General features: G+C 42.5%; 1 protein-coding gene across 11 annotated transcripts in view; it reads left to right on the forward strand.

The window, feature by feature from the left end:
- Positions 1 to 23,296, forward strand: part of LOC105838800 (ensconsin) — a 112,553-nt gene that overhangs the window by 14,846 nt on the left and 74,411 nt on the right. For 4 of the 11 annotated variants that reach the window (XM_036291220.1, XM_036291219.1, XM_036291223.1 and 1 more), the window contains exon 1: positions 3,664 to 5,247. The exons of 5 other annotated variants lie outside the window; for them this stretch is intronic. In XM_036291220.1, the coding sequence (XP_036147113.1) occupies positions 5,046 to 5,247 (202 nt within the window). In that variant the 5' untranslated portion in view covers positions 3,664 to 5,045. Of the gene's footprint in view, positions 1 to 3,662; positions 5,248 to 23,296 lie in introns of those variants that run through there. 2 more of the 11 variants (XM_036291217.1, XM_036291225.1) reach the window with 2 other exon arrangements.

A 23,296-nucleotide genomic window follows, 5' to 3' on the forward strand; every position in this document is an offset into this window, starting at 1 on the left:
GCAAATTACGGCGACATTAAAACGGCGCGCGCTCGCCGTCTCCTCCTCGTTGAACAATCGTTCGCGGGAGAAAGCATGACGGAGGTGACGCAATTTGTGACGCGTCGATTCGGCTTCCCGTCACGCGAGGAAAGGATTGTCTTTCACGGAAAGCTGATCCCAACCAACTACGCTTGTACCGTGACATTTAACGCGGGACGGAGGCGCTTTTAGCACAGCGTGCTCCATTGGAAAAAAAGTTCTTAATATGTCCATTAGCTTTAATCGTCTGTGACGTTTTTTTCAGAAGAGCCCTCGTCACTTTGTTGACGTAAGTTTAAAGTTCGAAGCACTATAAAGTTGCATCAAGTGATTGAGGAGTAAATGAGCATCTCTCTTCTCTCCTCTATTAATCTTTTATTTTACGTGCGATTAATGATCAATTAAATTGCCGGAATTAACGTAGTTATGATTTAATCAACTTTCTCTATTATTGCTATAATTATTTCCTTTTCGACCTTCAGTCTGTTGGATATTGTGTTGCTAAGTGATTAATGAAACGTTAATATTTCATTGTAATTTGTCGATACCAATTAGCTCATTATTATAAATCAATAATAATTTTATTGTCTTGTAATATTTTATGCATAACGTTAATAAATTCAATAAAAAATAGAGCAATTATGTTTTTTTAGCTTTAAATTCATTATTTAATCGTGTGTCGACGAAATTAGGAACATTTTTTGTGCCGCAGGCGCGAGATGGATTCACAATTAGTATAAGTGATACATCCTATTTTTGGGCTACTGTATCAGGCATCGCTGTCACGTCCTAGTAAGTCTCGTTTCCCTCCATTTCTCGTTGTGAATCATAAGAATGTTTTGAGGTTTCAAAGTAACGGTTAACGGAAAACAGCCTCTGAAATTTTTATCGCTATCAAACGCCTCTATCTTCTTCTTTTTTGCGACATGATCTTTCCGGTTTGTTACAGAGTTACGGTAACAAAAAGCCTGTACCGCGATATCATCTATGCGTATTTTTTACTTGCGTGGCTTTTGTTCGCGCAACAAGCTATCTTTTCACGAGAGATATGCGGGATAATCGATGCGACACGAGCTCTCGGCCAGTAATAAGTGATAAGCAATCTCCGTCAATCAATGCTCGCCCTTGGTGCTCGACGGCGCGGTGTTGCTTGTATCTGGGCAAAGCCAGCTGATGAGCCTGGCGTATTAGTCTCCATACGGGGACATCGATTGTCGTTTCAATGACTTCGTACACGAGGCACGCACGCGGAAGATCATGCCGGGAAGAAGCGGGGCTCGCTACGTTCACCGAGTACGTAATAGTAAGTCAATGATGATAAAAAACCTCGCTCGAAGAAACTTCCTCGAAGAGGATTATTATTGATATTTGCCGTTGTTAGGAATGTTTTCTGTCGAATTAACAATCAGCTCTAACTTGGAGCGAGCAAATATAAATTAAAGCACAAATTTACAATTCTCTTATATAAATCCCAGTCTTACATAATCTCACATAAATTCCCTGTTAACAGTTTAACACGGATTTACGACGATTAAAAATAATAGTCTCGCGAGAAAAGATTGCAGTGAGAAAACAGATTTTCCACAGTTTGCGGTGCTAATGTTGATGAATTGCAAATTGACATTGAATTTAAGAGATGCTGTTCGAGTGATATCTCGACATGATAAACTAACGAATTTCACGAATTATAATTAGATGTAATATGTATTACTATATATTATTTCTAGCGATAAACTTAACTGGCATAATTTTCCAATCACTTTACGACGGTTATTAAATAAAAGTTAACACGTTAAACGAGTTTGTAACGACTGCTAATTTTATTACTGGAGAAGCATCATGTCGTACGTCCCGTCGCAGTCGATTGACCCTGATCTCTGAATTGCCGCGTGAAACGTCGCGCGGATAAAATCCGATGGCTCCGTTTATCCGCCGAACGGACGCCGCCGTCGAGACGGCGCGTGTCCTCGACGCGTAGCGCGTACGTAGCAACAGAAAGAAAAGTGCGATCCAATAAATGTAAGAGGGAACTCTAGGCTAACGGAACGGCCGTTAGAAGTAACGACTATTATCTTCCAGCGCTTTTGCGACTCAATCGCATCGCCTCGATGTTTCCTGAATTCTTTTTTTTCTAGTGCTTACCTGTAGCAAGTATTAAAGTCTCTTCAAGAGATTTACAGCGACTCGCAGTTTACGTAATAAAAACTGTTAAATGCGCTGAATTATGTAAAAGCAAATATAAAGAGTAGAAGATATTATAAATGGCGCAACAACAAACTTATATTAATAATAATAATTCACGAAAAATTTAAAATAACATGAATCCATCTTCTACCATCAACCAATTTTTATCTTAAATTAAATAATTAAAACTGTTATCAATAGACGGATATATCTCGCGCAATCGATTAACGGCAAGAAATGCTCATAGCGTGAGATGCTGCGAGATGTTCTCGGAAACGATTTGCTGTGTGCTCGATAGTTTCGGTGCATATTCGTGAGGTGCATTTTCCAGCGATAAAAACGATCTTGCCGCAAAACTATCGTAACCGCAACAAGAGCCGTTTCTTCCGTACAACCGCGATATTCTTACAATGTGATTCCGCACTCGGCCGCGTGATACCACCTACGTTTCTTATGCGATTAATGCGAATTCTTTGTGCACGAATCATCGTAAATGGATTCCGTAATAGATGATGCGCATATATTTAAAAAGAAGAAAGAAATTGTTCGCACAAAAGACAATTTCAACATAGCAATTTGTGTTAACAAGTTGCGTTTAACAGGACGATTAAACGATGCGATTGTGAAACGGCAATAGCGATATACATATGAATTAAGTTTGGCTGAAGAATTATATAATTTAGACGTCACAAACGGATTCTCAAGGGCTAGAATCGTCCTTTGAATGTAGACTATTGCGAAGACTATTCTGTTACCGCGACTAAATTTATAATCCCCTTTTATAAACGGTTCCCAAGCCGTCTAATTGCGCGGATTATGACCCAGAAAATGACTGTGGCCAAAGCTATTTTAATGGTCGAATGGCTCTTCCGACGCCTAAAGGCGTCCGTTCCCTTTTACGTAATCTCGTGCAACCGGAAGGAATCGCAATGAAAATTACAATACTTCTGGCATTATTTTTACGCCAACGAGTAAAGTTATTCCTCGATGTTATTCCGTCTCGGAATTAATTTTCAGAGAACGCCTATTATTACGTAGCGTTGCTAGCGTTGTTAGTGAAACGTTCGATTTCGTTGCCAGCTTTACAACTACGCTACGTTATTAATGCCTGACTTTGTTTCCCGTTCTTAAAACTACAATTAACACCGAACTACCGATGCAGTTCTCAGCCGCAGGAACGTTCGCAAGTGCCGTAAACGTCACGATAAATCTCCATTCTTTTTTCCCCCCCGAGAGATCTGGAGTCTCTCGCGCGAAGCGACGAGGACGATCGAGCTCCGTTCGCGCGGCTCGGCGAGCTTTTTCGCGCGCGCGGATTCCGCGCGAAGGACCCCGAGCGAGAGATCCCCCCCTCCGGCGCGGAAAACGCATCTGTCCGCCCGCGCTGCTGCATCTCTCTGGCGCCCTGTCGGTTGTTTCCGACGTTCGTCGGTGTCGCTCGTGAACGCGGCGAGACAGACCCGCTTCAGTCGAACGCTGACCGCCGTGTACGTGAGATCGCTCGTGAGAGAGCTCGGTGCCAGCCACGCAGCCACGAGTCCCGGCCGGCTGTCGGTATCCAGCTGTTAGACGAGCTGCCAGATCGACCTCCTGCCGCGTGGGAGACGCGTCACCCTTCTTTTTTTCCTCTCCTTCGTCGTGACGACGTGAGGGCAGATCGTGTCGCTCGGTGTCACCGGGGGAAGACCGGTCTCGACTGAGACTCGTCGGCGAGAGCTGTCAACTCCCCCCTCACCCGCTAAGGAACCGCGCCGTGGGCGGAATTAATTAATATCTCGCGCGCTGCGTAAATCGCAGAAGGTCATACTTCGCGGCGAGATAGATAGCGCACAGCTGACAGTGTTTGTGTGGGATGGGCGGCAAGGTCGGAGTCGCCGGACTCGTTATCTCCGTGTCTGCCGTCACGCCAAACCGTGGAATCTGAGTCGCGTGTCTTGTCTCGCGAGGTACGAGCGTCCCGGCCCCTCTCGCGGCGGCGTCGAGGCGCCCGCCCTTACCGAAACCCTCGGCACCCCGGAGGGGGAGGGTTTGCCGTCTCCTAACGAACTTAACGAGTGAACCCGTTTGGACAATTCGTGCCACTTTACGAGGCGAAAGATCGTCTCCGGTGTGGGTTCCCTCTCTCCCTCCCCCCTTTCCCCCTCCTCCTTCTTTCTCTCCGTCGTCGACGCGCGACGTCGAAAGTTGATTGACCGACGTGACTCACGAGGGATCCACGAGTCATTCTTCACGAGCGGTGGTGATTGTCGCGTCGTTGCGGGTGTGTTTCTCGCGGTCCTATCGAATCACCGAAGAGACTCATCCTTGACTGAAACTACGTTGATCGGACTCCCTGACGTGTGTCGTCTTTAACGTGGGATTAATTGAGATTAATCGGAGGGAAGAACCGAAGAAAGCGAAGCTTCCCAGGACGTGCCGCGTTGCGACAACCGTCGAGAACCGCCATTCATATTCCTCTAATTGAACTTCAAAGAGAGGGAATCTCTCACGATGACAGAGGACGGTGATTCTTAGAGGCTGCCACGACCAACATTCCTGCGGCTGATTCGTATCGCGGGTGATTCATTCATTCAGCTCCTTTCCCGAGGATCTCTTCCGATTTTCGCCTCCTCGACGAGCGACACGCGTGTCAGCTTTTCGTCACCCGGCATCTCAGGATCAAGTGCCCGAGGACGACGGGGGTTATCAGGAGAGGTGGTCACGTGCCACCTGTTACGAGCCAGTCCGCAGTGCGGAAGGGTCGCGGGCCCCTGTCGCGGATCAGCGTGTCGGGCGTCAGGCAGTCGCGGGAGGATGCGACTCCGCGCGGCGACGCGGTCCTGGCTGATCCTGACGATAGGATGTTGACGGCCCGTTCGGGGCCTCTCGGGCTCAGCGTACCGCGAACCCTGGGGCCCGCGGAGGGAAGCGATCATCTCTTCCTGCTGCCGGAACGTGCCCTCGTCATGGACAGCACCCATCTGCGACAGGACCTGGCAGGCCTGGACTTTAACCTGCACCTGAACCTCCTGCACACCGCACCCCGCGGCAACGTCTGGCTATGTGAGTTGTCGAACGGCGTTGACGTCCCGTATGACGAGAGAGGGAGGACTTGTAATTCTCGTAGTGCCTTCGACCTCAATTCCCTTGATTTTATTTGCCGGACTCGTTCTTCCTTATTCGCGCCCGGTCTTGGAGAAGGGGAATAGTTCTGTCTACGTGTCATGTGTTATGATATTGCTTCTGTATATTCTGCTTGCGAAAGAAAGGTGACGAGTTGAATAGAATAGAAAAACGGGGGGGGGGGGGGAGAAATATAGACGATTAGGAGAACGAGTAAACATAGAAACTTGACGGTAAAAAATGTTTTGAAGGACAAATTGAAAATCTTTTGAATAAACAGTAACAGGACAGCATTAGAGAGAAAATAAAATTTTTTAGTTCAAGTTAATTTCTCAAATAAATAATTTTCTTTTGTACCGCACGAACTGTGTATAATTTCTATGGTTAGAAGGTCTTTAGATCCGCTTATTACTCCAATTGACGATATTAACCGCGGCTATTAACCGCGCTCTCGATTATCTTGGGTAAACTGCAGATAACAGAAACTAATTCGGACATTTATCCGTCAAAATCATTGGCTGAATTCCCGGATAAAGACCTGAGTAGCTTAGCTACTCGTATATGGAAAGCGTCTTATCAACTTATCTGCCCGAAATAGGAAAAGTGCCTCAAACGATAGCATCTCATTTTACGACCCAATGTGAAACAATGCGTTCCATTATTTTTTAAGTTCTTCACTCGTGCATGTCCAACTTTCCAGTTATTTCGAAATGATAGTGCCCGAGTTTCTCCGAGTCTCAAATATTGACAATATATTAATCTTATCTGTGCCGTAAAGTCTTCCTTTGAAAAATAATTTGAGAAACTCGGAGGGGGGGATTTTCGGCAAGATCAAGAAATACGATTATATTGTACACTGAAAAAGTGTTGTTTAAAATATGTCTCCCGTAAACCACACCTTTGACTCGCGCATTCACAATTTATATCGTGCAAGAATGCGGTAAACAAGGCTTAGCTTTGTGAAGCCACGGCGAGGATGTTCTCGCACCGCCGTATTTCTCGGTACTTTATTATCTTTTGGAGGTGCGCAGTCTCAGCGATAGCTAGACGTCGAAATGAGACGCGTTGTAAAACCGGGTCGCGCTTTTCTTTCGCGATCTCTCGCGTGCCGTACCCCAGTAATGGGCCCGATGGCGATAACTCTTCCGCAAAAAGTCACGAGTTACTCTCTCGCGAGATTATCATTTTTATCGGGGTTTTCGCGGGGCGAAATTGCGAGCGGAGAAAACTCGCGAAAAAATTATTGACAGTCGGCTGTTATTCGTGTAACCGTTGCACGCGAAATTCGCGAGGAGAAACACGGAAGATAAATTACAATAGCGTATAAAAAGACGTTTCGTAGTCGGGAGAGGAAGAGGCATCGAAACTCGCGGCGTCCAGAAAGAGGCAGGAGATACGGGGAGAGAGTTAACAGGTGCGCCGCGAAATTATCGCCAATTAAGTGCTTTTTTGCAACCGGTAAAAGCGTAATAGCCGCGCTCGCAAATAAATACCGCGCAATTATGATGCTCCGTCATCGCGCCTTTTTTTTTCTCTCTCTCCTTTTCTTCCCCGCGATTGTCGTGGCACGAGGAGCGACCGTTAATTTGGCAGATGGAATTTAATTAACGTGAATTGGTGCGTTCGTTTTCGTTGCGCCACGCGCGCGCCAGGTCGCGCGAGCGATTTTTCTCCTCGCAGACGTGTATTTATTAAACGCATTATCTCTTGCGGTGCCTGACAATCGTTACAACAGTATTTATTTCCACGGAATCGTGGCGATAATTGGAGCGGGGTAAAAGGTGTAATTAACGTGCGAACGCGCTGAATGTAAGTTATCAGGTGTCTGACGTGGTGGACGTTCTCTTCGGTCGCAAAGTCATTTTGGAGTATTAACGGTAAGATTACACGTTCTGATTGCGAAACGAGAGATTTCACGCTGTTAATACGTGACGATTTTTACCAACATTACGAATTTTTATTCAGTCGGCAACCGTCTGCCGCGGCCATCAGTGGAAATTATTCGTCAAGCGGCAAAGGAATTATCCATTGTTTGTTAAAATAACGAGGAAGTTGCCCTCCAACTTGCCGGATGACAAATGGGACGACTTGTCCGGTCGCAAATGGTGATAAATGGAAAATCGTAAACGCGAGTAACCTCGCTCAGAGATAACAGTGGCCTCTCGTGGTAACGGATACTTTCCCTAAAAGTGATTTTCCTCGGTTCTTGCGATCGTAATAAAAACGTAAATCTCTGCGGTAAATGTCCGAAGCGTCGTTCTCTCAGCTTCCTGCAAAAGCATAGTAAAAGTCCGTTTTTTTTTTGTGGAAGGATATTAAACGCCGCGCAATTTCTTATCCTTATACAATTTTTATCCTTGAACGCATGAAAGTATAAAATATGATAAGACAAAATTGCATTTCTCATGTGTTTACTTCCTGATTGGGAAAACGCTTCGATGTCGTAATTCTGCACGCGAAAGCCGGGAAATGTCAACGAAGTTTTCCTTCCTTCGCGTGATCACTCTTATCTTAACTAATTATTACAGCACAGAACGAATAAAGATACGCTATCATCTGAAGACTTCATTAAGAAATCGTGACTATAACTTGTCCCACGTCACATTAACGGTTTACTTCTTATCCGATGCTCGATGCCGAGCGGGAAATGACGCGTGACGCGTGTAATGCTCAGAAGTTTGCGCAAAAATATCGGGCCGGCGATCGCGTGGAAGTCGCCGTATCCTCGATTGAACATTAATAGGAGGAGGTATATTAAACCGGAGCAAGGAGGGGAGGGGGAGCGTTATCGCATCCTCTCTTGTGCCGCGCGTGATTGCGAAAAGTCTCTCTTGCTCTCTCTCTCTCTCTCTCTCTCTCTTCTGCAAGAAGATCGTTACGATTTATATTTATCAGCGGCCGACGTACCATATTATTACAGTTTTTGCAACGGCGATCAATTCGCGGCGTTAGTTGCCCATATTCGCGAAACTCGTAATAGGAGGATGTTGCACGATCTCGGGACATGTTCGGCGGTGTATTTTCCACTCGCTTTTTCTCTCCTTTTTTTTTTTTAATTACAACAGCTGTCCCCACGAGCTCGACAGCGCTGCGAAGATTTATGAAATCATCCGGGATGTGTTTTCATTTGGCGCACCGCGGGTGCCATCGAATTGCCGAGATGGTAGACCGTGTCCGATTTGATCTACGGAAGTATGCTGCGTTTTCTAGTTTTCTTCATTAAAATATTCGAACCGAGTACGAGAAAGACGTGGCGTCGACGACCTGCAGCTCGAATAAAATCAGAGGCATCTCGGAGAATTTTCTCAAATGTCACCGGAAATGAAGATTTAAAAGTAGAAGAAAGATTTAAAAGTAATCGTAGACGGGAAGTCACATATCTAAAAATTTTTTTTATCGAGGAAATTAAAAGGAGATCGAAAGTATCAGTTTCAAACTTTTTAATCGATACTTAAAAATATGCAGGAATATATTTTCGTGAATCTAAGAATTTATTTTTAAGAATACCGTTTTATATTTTATTGCAATTCGCGTTGAAATTTACGGCCGCGTGTTTAGAAGGCGGACAACGGTTGCTCGAGCGAATTCACGCAGGTGTCACGAAATTATTTCGCGTGTCTAAGGGGAATACGTAATATCAGCCTTACCCTGGCAAGTGTTACGCTTTCAAATATCAATTTGTTAAACAGAGACAGAACGAATGCGCCACGTATTAGAACTGCAGACTCGATCCCGAGCAAATTAAAACGGGCGTAAAAGGCGCTTACGAAACTGCCAGTTGCCGTGTTTGTGTTGCGATTTTTCATCGCTGCTGTTTGAAATTTCTTAGTCATAGCTACTTTTCTACGAGACCAGGAATGTAATCCAGTTAGATAGAAAACCAGTAGACTTATAATTCGTTCCCCGTAATAACGGCAATTAATGAAATGTTTTAGAAATATGATGATAAAGTCAATGCTTCGAAAACTATTACAACGCTAATACAGTATTTACAGCGTGAAATCTATAATCATCAATTCTGTGAAGACAGCAGTAATTTAATAAATATTCCTTGCAATATATTATATTAGCGTCGCGTGTGACGGGAGTAACGATGACAGCTATTTACCTTATATCGTGGGCTTCGATCGGGGCTAATCGAAAAGATTGCTCTTTGCACCGTATGCATTGTCGCATCACGATGATTTACAACTGCGGCGTGTCACAGCACGTGTACCAGGTTTGTCCGCTTAATCGAAGCGCGATCGGTATCGATATAGAAAGTTAAGATCACGATAGAAGCGCAAGGTACCGCCGAATGAGATATTTAGATGCAAATCCCACGCACATTGCACGAAAAGCAAATCTATCTCTTCCGGGAAAGACTAATCCCCTTCGTGCACGGGATAAAAGGTCGTTGAATAATTCATAGTGCATAGAGATATTTTTGAAAGACTGTTATGTCGCGAAATTAGGTTACTCGTTAGTTACTCGTTTTTTTAGCTCGCGATATTAATTAACATCTGCGATCAATATTTTTCGTTACATCATTAATCGTGCTAATGTAAAGTCTATTTTTAAAAAGCAGAGGTGAAGCGCACATCTGAGTAATTTAATAAAACCTTGTCCCGCCATTATTATTACATGAGCGCGCACGAGACATCTCGTCGTTTGCATCATCGCGATTATTTCACGCCATGATCACGATAACGTTATTCTTACATGTATCGCCACATAATTGTTTTTTCAGTAATCATGGCAATTTTGGATGACGCATTTCCTGTGCCAGAATTTCTAGCGTTCGTCCGTTCCGAAGAGGAACCAATGTTTCTCAACAAATATTTATATTTAAATTGCGTGGCCATATCCACTTGCACTATTCTTTTTTCGAGGATTTTTGTATTTTTCTTACACGTATAATTTGAATTTGATTTCAAAGATAAAATTTTATTCATTTATTGACGAGAGTTTTAAACGACTCGTTTCAAAAGCTACAATTTATAAGTTGTACGTTAAAACATCCGACAGCAATGTTGCCGTTATCCTTTCGGCGATTAAAATTAATAAAAAAAATTGATTTCAACGCGGACCTTGGAAATACGCGTCGCCAACTCGAGCCGGGGCAGTTTCTTTGTGCCTCAATCGTTTATTCCAGTCGATTGAACGTTCAGGCCGGATTGCAGCTTGACCGGCGGTAATCCGATCGCTCTCTCGTAGTCTAATTATCCGGGAATGACGGCGATATCGTCATCTTTCGCAGGTTCAAGATTAATGTTGCCCCGATAAGCGGCACAGAACGTAATCACGTTCTCCGGTTTGCCGTGTGCCTTTTTCCACCCTTTTGCCGCAAATGTACACGCACGACGAGAAGGCACGTATGCTAAAGAGACAATATTCTTTCGCGTGATCTAGACTAGTTCCGCGATCAAGACTAATGGGCTGCGGCTCGGACGCTGTTTGCGATAAGCGGCGCAAGTGTGTCACGGTTATTAAAAGCTTTCGCGGTGAGACATGGTCAGAACACTTGGAGCGGCCTGCTGGAGCCAAGCCGACATAGCGTCATGTAATTTCCCGTTTTTCTCGCCCACCACGGCGCGGTGGCTGTTTTCTTCTTTCTTGCGTGTGTTGCACTTGGCCGATGACGTTGCCGCCGTCGTAAATCAGACTTTTGGAACGAAAGTTCTGACTCATCGATTTGATCGCTCCTGCAGTCGCGCAGATTTTTATGACGGGCGTGCTAAGAACGCGCGCGGTAAGCTTGGGATAAAAACAGATTTGTGGGCGCGGAAGGGAAATTTAGAAAGTTCTATATATCAAATTAAATTGCTTATCCTCTTGCTACGGTCGTTGCATATGAAGGAATATTTGTAACGGCGACAGCTGCTAAGCACATCGGGCTTGGCGATGGCGTGCGTTCCGCGCGATATTTACGAAATTAACGCGTATTATTGCGCTAATAACCGTCTACAGAGTCACGCTTTGGGCAATTACGCGAAGTGTTCCCACGTTACATCGAGTTACAGCGAACGCTGGCTGCGTAGGACGAGAGTGTAATTCGAACTGAATTTCGCTGGCTAATGAGGTGAATCGACGTAACGCATACACGCAGGGCGCTCTAACCGCGCCCCGTACGTAGCCGAGGTCTTTGCAATTATGCCCCGGTGGAAGTTGGCGCGGATTGACCGTTCTCAAAGCCCGGAAACACGTGTCTCGCGACGATAGACCCAATCGACGCAACTGTAACAAGGTGAACTCGCGCCCGAACTCGTCTTGTTACACAATCGCGTTACGCTTCCCACCCGAGGCTTTTACGACAAATCGCGCGCGCCGTTTACGCGAGCGAGCGATCGATCGATCCTGCAATGAAAATTCAATTATCTTCGAAACGAACGGGCGATTAATTTGTACCGTGAACGCTTCGTATTTGTAACGTAATTTCTTTGCCGATAACATTTCTTTCTGTCAAATGATTTGAAGCTCGCAGCAGAAATGGGCGGGGCTCGATGAAATTCTGAAATAAATACCTACTCCCTGTCGCGACGAAGATAAGTTTTTTTTTTTCGTTTTTCCTTTAAATAAAAATCCATATCGCGAATATTTTTCATGATTCATCTGCGTTATCGGTGAGTGATTGAAACATTACTCGACACTTGAGCTCGCATAGAATCGTCGCTTACGTCGCCGCTGAGTAAATACGCTGTGCGTCGCGTGTTTTGACAGAGTGACGTTTTATGAGAATCACCGCGAAGGTGCAACCGGCATGAATCGCTTGGCTTTAACGTCCGGGGTCTCTCTCGCAGCCAAGTCCACCTCTCAGCCGCGATATACGGGACGATAGAATTATGGGGAAGTTATTTAATGGTCAATAGCCACGTTTCCAATGGCGACGGTGACATTAGGTTTCTCTCGGTGTAAAGAGAGAGGTGGATCCCTCCTCGGAGGGAGTGTACTGAGAGCCGCCGCGATACAAAGGCACTGTTCATTCCTCGAGAGCCAATCTATCGATTGCAACATCGGGGAAGATATCACGTACGCGGAACGCATGGAATGCGTAATAATGAAAGCGTGCCTCTCCGAAATAGACCCAAGTTGTAATTAGCTGTTCGAATGGCCGATGACTATGATCTTTTTTTTTTTCTCCTTTTAGTACCCTCGTGACGAGTCGAGCCTCGTCCGATGAAGTTGCTTCACGGATGAATGGTGCACGTACAATATTAAGTCTTGTACCACTGTGTGTAATTATCGAATGAACTTTAAAATCGATATACAACTTAAAATAGTGCAGACCTGCTGTATACTTCCTTCATCCGCCTGCAGCCTCATTTACGAGTTTCACGCGGATTGTGTCAGGTCAAGTCAGAACTAAAATTACATTTCTGCAAATCTTTATAACCTTACGATTATTTTTCAGAGCAAAATTTTTATTAATTATATTTATACCTTTTTTTTTATTATGCGACAGTGTACAATTATATGATTATTTATTTTCTGGCAAAAATGGCTGAAGATTTTGCTAAATCGACTCGGTTTATATGATCTCTCGATCAAAGTGGAATTTTCCGCGGGCTGAAAAACGAACTGACGTATTTTTATCGCAGAATTTCGTGGGAGAAGCATACCATACTACTAAAATACCTTCCACGCGACGATTTATCGTCCAATAATGCGGACAAGAGCGTGGAGAACGAGGAATATTCATATCTCGGGAGAGCTTGAGGTTTTACAAGAACTTGGTCTTTCGCTTTCAAGTTTCCGACGGTTCTCGCATGATTTGCAAAAGCTCGTTTCCTCGCCCCGGTCGTTTCTTTCTCGCGTCGCAATCTTGAAATTGTCGGTAAACACGCCAGCGCAAACTTGCGGAATTTACGCAAATGCGTACGGCCAGCGAGGCCAACCATTGGCCGAGGGAGTCTCACGATCAATACCATAGACTCCGTCCTCATTTCATTAAACTTTTAAATGAAGCTGAGCATCGTAGTTTTTCGTCGCCATTATCTAGCTTTATTCTCTTCTTTAAAGCTTTTTAATTTTGTGAATGATTCATGTTTTTATAAATGTTTTATAAATCTGATAGTAATAATTTTTCGCACAAATACAATCTTGGGAATTTTTTTTTGCAATTTTTACAACAGCTCAAGCTAGACAGTTTTTCACGCGAGGGCACGTCCAGCCTTTTGTGCCTTGGAATTGTGTCTCGAATTCGCGGCTGGAATTCGAGAAAACGGTATACTTCTATGTGACGGCTATGGTGTAAGATGGTTCTAGTACGTCCGGGTCTCGTTCTACGACCGTAAAATTCCATTACCTGGAAGATGGTATTGTTCATTCATCGACCTGTTCCTGAACGGGAACTCGATGGTCTGGTTAAGCGCGTCACGCGTGTGTCCGACCGGTCGGACAACCGTCCATTTTATCCCGATCGTTCACTTGACTCTATTATTATTTTCCACAATACGGCTTTCGCATTTTCCCGTATTAAATTGTATTAAATCGTCGCTTGTGCGCGAAGAGTCTATAAAATATAAATCAGTATTGTTGCGATTCTCTGAATGAGAATATATTAATCCTTCTCAAGCCCTCGAACGATTCATGATACTAGACACATTTCTCTAGATGTATCTATAATGCTTTAGAAACGCGCTTGTTGATATAAAATGTGTAATATTTACACAAACAACACACACATCGCCAATATTACATAACATAAACTATTATGTAACAAAATTGCAATAATATAATTATTTAAGCGATTGTGAACATTTCGTCATACAGAAAACTCAATTGTATCGAATGTATTGAAATCAAATTTACGCAGAGTGAAATAGGTAAATGTATAGTTACGTCAGGGAGCCAGACAGTTAAAATCATACGTGGCGAGTAGACGTAGAGAGAAGAAATCACAGAGCAGAGTCGGAGGTAATTTCACGCTCAACGATTCATCCGTAGACCGATATAGACGATCGAGCAAAGAATGCGCGATGCCGATCCCACTCGATTATTACTAGAGGACACGTAACAAAAGTGCATGCAAAATAATGCATGCCGTCGTTAACGCGTTACGCTGATTTCTGCCGAACTCCGTGCTACCGCGTCCGAGGTTAATTAAATCCGCCGGACGCGTTCCATTTCGAAGTCCGGTATTACTTCGAACGTTTACGCAACTTTACGATCGCTGGACAGAAATTTCAACGTGCGCACCCGGCCGTTAATCGCCATTACCCCGGTAAAAAGCGTAATCGACAGTATCGCGTGTAAACCGTAAAAAAGTATATTAACTGTTTTTCACGCATTAATATTATAGCATTTTCGCGACATGTTTACGTTCCATTTATCTTGTCGTATCGTAATTACAATAATTTTCCGTGATAAATCATTGGCGAAATAGGTTTTTCACTGAATCTAGGACTCCGGAGGTATTCTGAGATTCTCATAAATTGGCATCTACAATATTTTACAGGCTATTACTTTTTGCATTTAGAATTTTTTTAAGAAGTAGTTATTTTTCTCCACACATCACGTAGACCTCATGCAAGTCTTTTTTCACAATGAGCCTTTAATTGTAAAGCCTAGAATTTCTTTGTATGATTTTTTATTTCGACGGAATGACTCGAGATCAAGTTCACAAACTCGCGAATTTGCAGATTCTACGTCAGGCGAATTTGGGCGGGCGATAAGTGGGCGTATCCGGAAATTCGTCGTTCGTGTGCACCGGCTCGCGGTCAGAGTATCGATCCTTATCGCGATTCATTGTCTCAGGGCAAAGACGGGTCACAAGGAGACGGTTTATCAAGGAGATTATCTCGAACACAGCCCGTTATATCGAGCTACCGTATAATCGACTGTTACACCACGAACGAAAAGAAAATCTGTAAGAGCCTGCTTGCCAATCCTGCCGCGTCATGCCGTCTCATTCGCGATAGAAACTTTGCTACCACGTTTTAATTCCTGGAAACGGCGTTTTTGCACCCTCGGGAAGGATTGCCACTTGAATTTTTATTAACTTGAAAGTAACAAGGATAAATAAAATGTAAAATGTATGAGTTTATTAAAACTGCTCTCTCTGAGGTATGAAATTTAGTGGAAAAAGTATTAATTTACTATGATTTTTTGAGAAAAATACTTAAAATACATAAAATTAATAAGAATTGAAATAAATGTAATTAAAATTAAAAACTACACAATATTGAATTTTGAATCATAAGCAGGCTTACTTAATAAAGCTTATCATAGACATTTATATTCAAAATCTTTTTACGACGAGAACACTGATTGTTTAAGTAACGATTGTAAATGCAAACGTAAGAATCCTTATTATTTTTCATTTAGAATTGAACAACGAGTCATTGTGTTACACGACCGGAACTTCGCTTGCATTCATTTGCTTTCGTTTAATGTCCCGACGATTTGTTGTCGTATCGCGCAACTACTTGACTTGAATGAACTGCTTAGTGGATTATAAAGAATCTTAGATTAATGCTTTTCTACTATAACAGCTACTTAACAATTTCTAGACAAAATTAAAAAATGGCTATATTTAACTATATTAAGTTATAGAATGCCTGGAGAAACTTGACAAGTTTCTGTCCACTTAACTAAAAATTTTAGCTTACTATTATCACTGAACCAATAAAAATAAATCCGTTTTGTTTACGAACGTTTGAAACAGATTTTAAAGAAAATTTGTATAAATTAAAGTTTCACACACTGTTTATAACAGAGCTGTAAAGTTTGATGTATTTATCATTCATGCTGTTAACATCTTACGATCCGGTGAAATTTTCAAGTTGGTCGAGAGCTAGCAGTTTTAGAATCCTCGACGATGTCTTGACTTAATGCAGCAAGGAATCTTTGTCCGCAAAGAGGTTGAAAAAGCACGTCGTAAGTGCCTCCCATTAGGAAAACCTACTTCAGACGGGCGCCCCGCCACGCTGCCTCTCCCGTCTTCCTTATGTCGGCAACATGTCGTTCTTCCAAGAGAAAGTACGCCAAGCTCAAAGCTCCCCGATGCGTGACTAACATCGACCTGCGTAGACTGCGTGGAGGTTCGATCGATCGCACAGGAGCGATTGGCCGATTGCAATCTGCTTTTCAGTCGGATCCGATTATATTTTTCCTCTCATTGTTCCCCTCAGCGCGCTTTCGCGCGAATTTTATCTCCATGCGTAAATTACAAACGTATATACTGATGCTGCATAATTTCTTTCTTCATTAAAGCTACGTGATCTCCTCATTGCGCTCTAATTGGCTCGTTTAGGCGTATGCTGAGATAAGAATGAATATAGAAAATCGAGTCGATATGGAAAGACACGTGAAAGCCGCGGTGAAATCTTCACTTTTGTTTGTTCTCGACGAACCTTTAAAAAAACTCGGACGCTCCCTCAATGTTCAAGTTGGACGAAGGAATTTTTTTCATTTTCTTCACGCAAGTATAAACAACCTGAGAATCCTCCTTGTCCCTAACTCGCGTGGAGTAGTCTGTGTTGTACTTAAATCCGTCCGAAGTCGGAATGGTGGCTCTGGCGGAATTCAATTTCCTGAGTTCGCTTTGTCGTTCGACGACCGGAGATGGTAGAGTGTTTGTCGGTGTTCTTCCACGGACGGTGGAGAGGAAGAGAGACCAACATTTATTCGAGATAAACAATTTGAGAAAGACTCGTCGCATCAAATTTTTTTTAGCTGTTTTTCGTTACAAATTCCTATTCTTAATCTAGGAAGGATCGACTTTGACTTTGACTCACGAAATCCGGATCGAGAATTGTAGGATAACTTTGCTCTCCGTGAAGAGCAAAATTCTCAATTTTATCTTTCATCCTAAAAAAGACAACGTATTATTTTAATTTTTACATTAATAGACAGGCACGTTGTGTGCAAAGATTAGAAAGGAAGAAGAAAATCTTATCTTAAACATTAGTATTCATATTCATCTTATCCCTTTCACTTCTTCGAGGTTTAATTAAATGTTGTACAAAATTGCGACGCGCGTTCTGATCGTATGCATGATTTGCAAATGTGTAATTTGAGAGTTGCACGACGAGCGGAAACGAGTGTGCTGCGTGAGGGATGTGCGCGGTATTGTTGGAATTTTTTAAAGCTGTAATTAGATCCTGCCTGGGACATCGTGAGTGGAAAACTTTCATCTCGATGCAGCGACTTATTACGGCGCGATGATTTATGAATAGCGTACGATAGCGCGTCGCGCGTACGATGCAACTTACAATAGAACCGAATCTACTTCTATGTACGTTTACGAGCTTCAATCTCACAGCTTACAACGTATCGAGAGGCATCTTTTCAACTGTTAATTGGAACTACGGACAACGAACTCCTTTGAGAGGACCTATATTTTCTATCTTGTAATTTTCTATCTTCTGAAAGGATTCATTTTGAGCCTCTGCGAAAGTAGGCAACGTCAGCAATAGGAAATCGGCTTCCGAGTTTTGTTATTGGTCGAGAAGTTCTGTTCGAGAACTTCTGCTGCGAAATTTCTCTCGCACGTCTTTACATCGCTAATTAAATTTTCAACAACTCCGACAGATTGTGCTTAACGGTAGCAGCAGCGAATTGATTATGAAAGATTCATATAAATATATAAAAACAGAATTTCTTTTTTCACATATACAATACAGTTTATGTATCATTTACATTTTTTATACAATTAAGAAAAAGAAATTCGTAAGAAAAAAGTGCTATTAATTTTTATGGCGTATTTCTGCTTTTACACAAATGTACTATTTTATTTTATTAAATTATTAAGACAGCCTTTTTTGATGCAACTTCTTTGATGTAAACGCGTGCTGGATATTACAGAATTAAAACTCAGTTACGTAATTGTTTTTTTAATTCAGGAAATTCTGTTACTTTAGAAAGAAAACGGTTCCTTCGACACGATAGTACACCGAAATCGATCGTTAAGGTCACCGCGGACGGGTAAAAAGACTCCCTCGGTTCGGCGTTCGGGAGAGAACCGGTTTCTCTCGGCGGTCCAGCACGTGCCCGATGATGAGGCACCACCGTCACGAGGAAGCGAGACGTCTCTCCCCAATTTATTTCTTACTTTCTCCGTCTCGCTGATCCTTTCACGCCCACGGCGCCACATTTTTATTAGGAACAAACGCTGCGTTTGTCAGACCACTGACGGCAAACTGTGCTTACGACACCCCGTGTGTCTTGGTAACGTAACAGCTTTACGAATCTTATCTCTCATAAAAATAAAACCATTTCTCTTCCATTTGTATCTCATCTAGATGAATCATTTTACTTATTTTACAGTGGCTGCTAATCTTCTTTGAGAAAATTATTATGTTATTTAATTTCAAAAAAATTCAATTATAAATTAATTTTTAATCTTCCACCTTATATCTGTCATTATATTTTAAGTAAACTGAGAATCTATAAATAGTTTTTATGCTTGCAAAAATTATTTCTTATGCAGAGGATTTCGTTTCGAAATATAATGATAAATGTTTGAAGCTGCGTGCTTAACCGCGACCGTAGGTCGATACGAGGCGAATTGTTACGGAGTGTAGGGAACAGGGCGGGACAAGAAGATGATCACGAAGGGTGCAGTTAAGGAGTACGGCGGTCCGGTCGGTCGGTCGGTTGCCTCGTCTTTCAGGCGTGTTGTTTGAGCTGCGGGGGCGAGACAATCCGCCCACGTCGTTGCATCGAGCGAGTCGCCGTCTCGCCCAGCATTTGCATTTTCCTCCTACCCTTCGTGATCAACAAGAGCCTCGCGAATGCCCGTGATTCAACGGACTGTTGCCTGTACCACTTGTACCGATTGTATTTAAAGAAATCAATAAGCAATGATGTAGCCTCGCTCGTCTTCGATAGATATGGTACGATAGAGTTGCAGTACAGAGTGTGTGTGTGTGTCTCGTCGATCGGTCGTGAATAGCGATTTACTGACAAAGTCTAGATCATGCGACCGTGACTTTCGTTATTATAACTTACTCATATTATTTCGTAGACAGCTGAAAAGGAGATAAGTCTTAAATTTCGTCTCTCGCCCATCTCTTTTGAAGAATTAAAAAATTGAGCTTTTTTTTCGATGCAAAGACACGTGGGAAATTAAAATATTTTTGTTCGTCACGTTGATTACTTAACGTTCTAACTGTTACTTGTTAATATATATTTCAGGCTGTACATAGATGGTATTTTATTGTCGGTAATCGCAATACAGGTTTCTGTAATGCGGATGGTACGGCAGAAATTCTTGGGCTGCAGCAGCGAATGATAGCCATCCGATCGATGTTAACCCAACGGTAGTTGGTAAAAGCAAGTTCGGGGCTTGCTTTACTATCTACGGATGCGTATGCGATATCTACGGCGGATTGTGTAAAGTTCAAGATTACGTTTACATAGATTGTTTATATATCGTTTACATAATTTTTTTTATATAGATAATACAAGGAATGTAAATTGTTATAAATTAGATAGCGCAATACAGAAAAAGTAAGTTAAAAGATTGTTAATATCTGACTTCAGTAGTGAAATAAAAGTAAAATAAAAATATATAATTTTCCTTATTTCTATGTTAGATAAAATCTGATTCTTCAATGATCTATAAAGTTACATTAGATACTTGTAAAATATAGTTTATATAATTTAGACATAATGTAAATTGTTGATTTTTTTCTGTGCGTGATTACAGCAGTGATTTAATATCAACGTTCCATAATTATTGAGGAGATATTAAAAGCATTTGATTATTTCGAACAAAGCTATTCTAAACAATATTATCTTCAGTATCCATCTTTATTAATAATATTAATAATATTGATAGTAACACTCGTTCATCAATTTTAGTTCGTGTTCATTATACTGAAGCATTTGCTCTTCCATACATCATGATTCGTTATTCCAGTTTCTATGTACGTCATCGTAATTAATAATGTTATGCGAGAATGACACTGCAACGTTAATGATGTTAAAAAAGAGAATAATAATTCTGGGGGAATATTGCAGACATTGCTTTCGCTTGAAATTACGTAATGCTTCCCTCTCTCTTCTGCATCAGCGCTCTTAATTATGCATAATCTGCAGCATCGAGCTAATTAACTGCAATTTACGACCGTCTGATGCGAGCACGTCATGCACTCGGTGGAAAATCTCGCGTCTCTTTAGCGAGTTTTTGCGGTCGCAATGAAAGTCTGCGTTTTCAACCCTTCGTTGTTTCGCTCGTTTTAATATTTCTCTCTCAATGTTGTTTCCTTCGACTTTTAAGAAAATTAATCCCAACCGTTTTTCGATCTCTGATCTCGTTAGCGGATCGCTTAAGTGCAACGTGAACCTCGACGATGTTAAAATTATATACCACAGAGAATGTGCTTTCTCCATGCGGACATTTTCACTAAGGAAAGGGTAGGCGTTCTCTTAATGAGATGCCCTTTAATCATGTCGCTTTATAATTAAAACCGTTCTGTAATCATTAACAACTCGGCATGTATAGAAGTACACACTCGAATCATTCCCGTTTCTAATTTTCTTAAAATTCGTTTGATTCTGATTTCGATTTCATTCGCAAAATAACGCGCGACCGCATTTGTGCTATTATCGTAACATTTCACGTTATTATATAAAATGACATCAACGGCGACGCGGAAAACCATTGACGGTTCGGTCGGAGTCGGCAATGAAATAAAAATAACCGGCATTCCATAACACACGCGTTGTTGGTTTTTCAAAAGGCGGCGGCGGCGGCGGGAAACTCGACGGAGTGAGAAACAAAAGGTTGCCCCGCGCGATTGCGACCGAGATTTTTCCGATTCGAGCCGCACGCGCGGACGAGAGCCTCTGACCTACATTGCAACCGAGATATTTCTCCGCCGAGCTCCATCACCTGGCTCCCGCATCACTTCTTGCGCCAGCAACTGCATCGTGCTCGGCTTGCGAGGGGATTTGTTTCCTCTAGAAGAAGGAGCAGAAAGCTAGAGAATATTACGAACGCGTTACGATCGCGGGGAGAGCGGGAAAGGAGAAAAGGAGAGGAGGAACTAATCATGCTGTCACGGACTCTCAGCGCCGCTATTGCGCGCGAGAGATGCCTACAGGGGTCCGCCGCGTCCGTCCAAACCTGGCCTAGTTCTGCATCCGAGTCGACTTTAACTTGCGTCAGGGTTATCATTTCCTATCCCCGGATTTAATTCGTAACGCGACGGAGAAATTTCTCGCAAGATTCATCAAGCACCGATAATCGCCGCGACGACCTCGTTCGCGATAATTGTGCGTATCGCCTGTGCGACGGGATCACACAAAATAATCGGTCAATCTGTGCTCCAGATCCTTTTTCGTCGTCGTTGATATGCCCGCGATACCAGAGTCATTTTTCGCTTCCACCCTGCCGCCAGAGGAAAGCCCCACGTCCGCGTTGGATTTTCTGGAAAAATATGAATTCCATTCTGATTTCCCGGCCTCGCCTCCGTCCGTTTTTCCTCCATTCCAGTCGTTATTCCGATCAGTGGAATGCAAAGAAACCGATCGATTATGTATACGAGCGCGAAAGAAGATATTGCGGAGCGTTTTCGAGACTTTTTCCCTTCCACTTCGCACATCATATCCGGTGGCTCGACTTGATTATTTCCCTCAATATCAACGAATGACAATTCCGAAAACATTCTTCTTCTGAAGAATGTTTTATGACCTGTTTCTAAAGCGGTTGATAAAGGTGCGTCATTCTCGGACAAGTTCGAAGCAACCATTTTTTTTCCTCAACTATTCAAATTGAATGCTAAAGAACAGTGAGACAATTGATTTCAAGGAGAGAAGGCGCGGAAGGAATGAAAGTACGAGGTTGCGGAGGAATTCCCTTTCAAGGACTTCTGGCAGGCTCGATTCCTTTTTCAGGTGCGTCGAATGATCTCGGTCTAACGTATCGAGATAACCGTGAACGTGTACACACACTCGCATTGTACGACACGCACACGATCATGACGCAATCGTTGCAGATCGCTCGGTCGCGCGACGTAATCGAGATGATTTCTCACGCGATAGTTTGCCCGCGAATTCTAAAGAAAATATCAGGAAAATCGGAAAAACGTTACATTGTGTCCTAAATGCTGTGAGAACGAGCGGGCGCATTTTGCGTACTATACCTCGTTCTTCGTGTTAATTAAAGACGCGATTATGATATCGCAATGCGAGGCGTATGAGGAATCGCGATCAGTTCATGAGATTTCTTCTTCCGCTTTTAGAATTGGGATTCGACACAGTTTAACTTTGGAAAATGGTTTTTTTTTTTATTAATATTACTCTGAGTGTAACGTCACCTAAATATAATAAACGTAAAGAATTTTGTAAATAACTTTTTATATCTAGCTATTCTATGTCTTTTTCTTGTAAGTTGCAAAATGTTAGAGTAACTAAACTAACAGTTTTAACATAAGATCTTATTAAATACGGTTTCAAGCTATTAAAATGTTAATAACAAATAAAACGGTGTAATTCAGTAAATTTAGTATTTGAATGAAAATTTACCCACGGTAGCATTTCAGGATTAATGTGGCTTTCTTTAATTTTCTTTTTATTAATCTTTCACAAGTGTTTGTAAAATGTCAAATTGCTCTTTGTTTCTTAAAAAGTAACGAGGTTTGTAATGAAAGCATAGAATGCTGGAAGCGCTTAAACTGTACTTTTCGTGTTGGTCGGTGCCTTTGGCGAGCGACGTGAAAAAAGGGAGACGCTGTGCACACACTACACGCCAGTGACGAACGCGTTACGGTTGTTAACGAGGCTTTTTCTTACGGCACAAATGTCCGCGTGCAACATCTCGTGACAGTGTCTCTCGTAACTTCCTCGGGTAATTTTCACGGTTTTAAACTCGGTAAAATTGGCTTTAAATTCCGCACGGACACCGCGACTTCTAACGAGATGACGCAAATATGACGGAAATGTAACGCAACTGTGCGTACCTATCATTACGTAACATTATTAGTGCGATGCTTAAAGTTAAGACGATAGAAACTTGGAAAATGGAAAAAGACGTTATCATCTAAAGTTAAAGTAAAACATT

Source organism: Monomorium pharaonis, chromosome 8, assembly GCF_013373865.1.
Source record: "Monomorium pharaonis isolate MP-MQ-018 chromosome 8, ASM1337386v2, whole genome shotgun sequence".
NCBI lineage: Eukaryota > Metazoa > Arthropoda > Insecta > Hymenoptera > Formicidae > Monomorium > Monomorium pharaonis.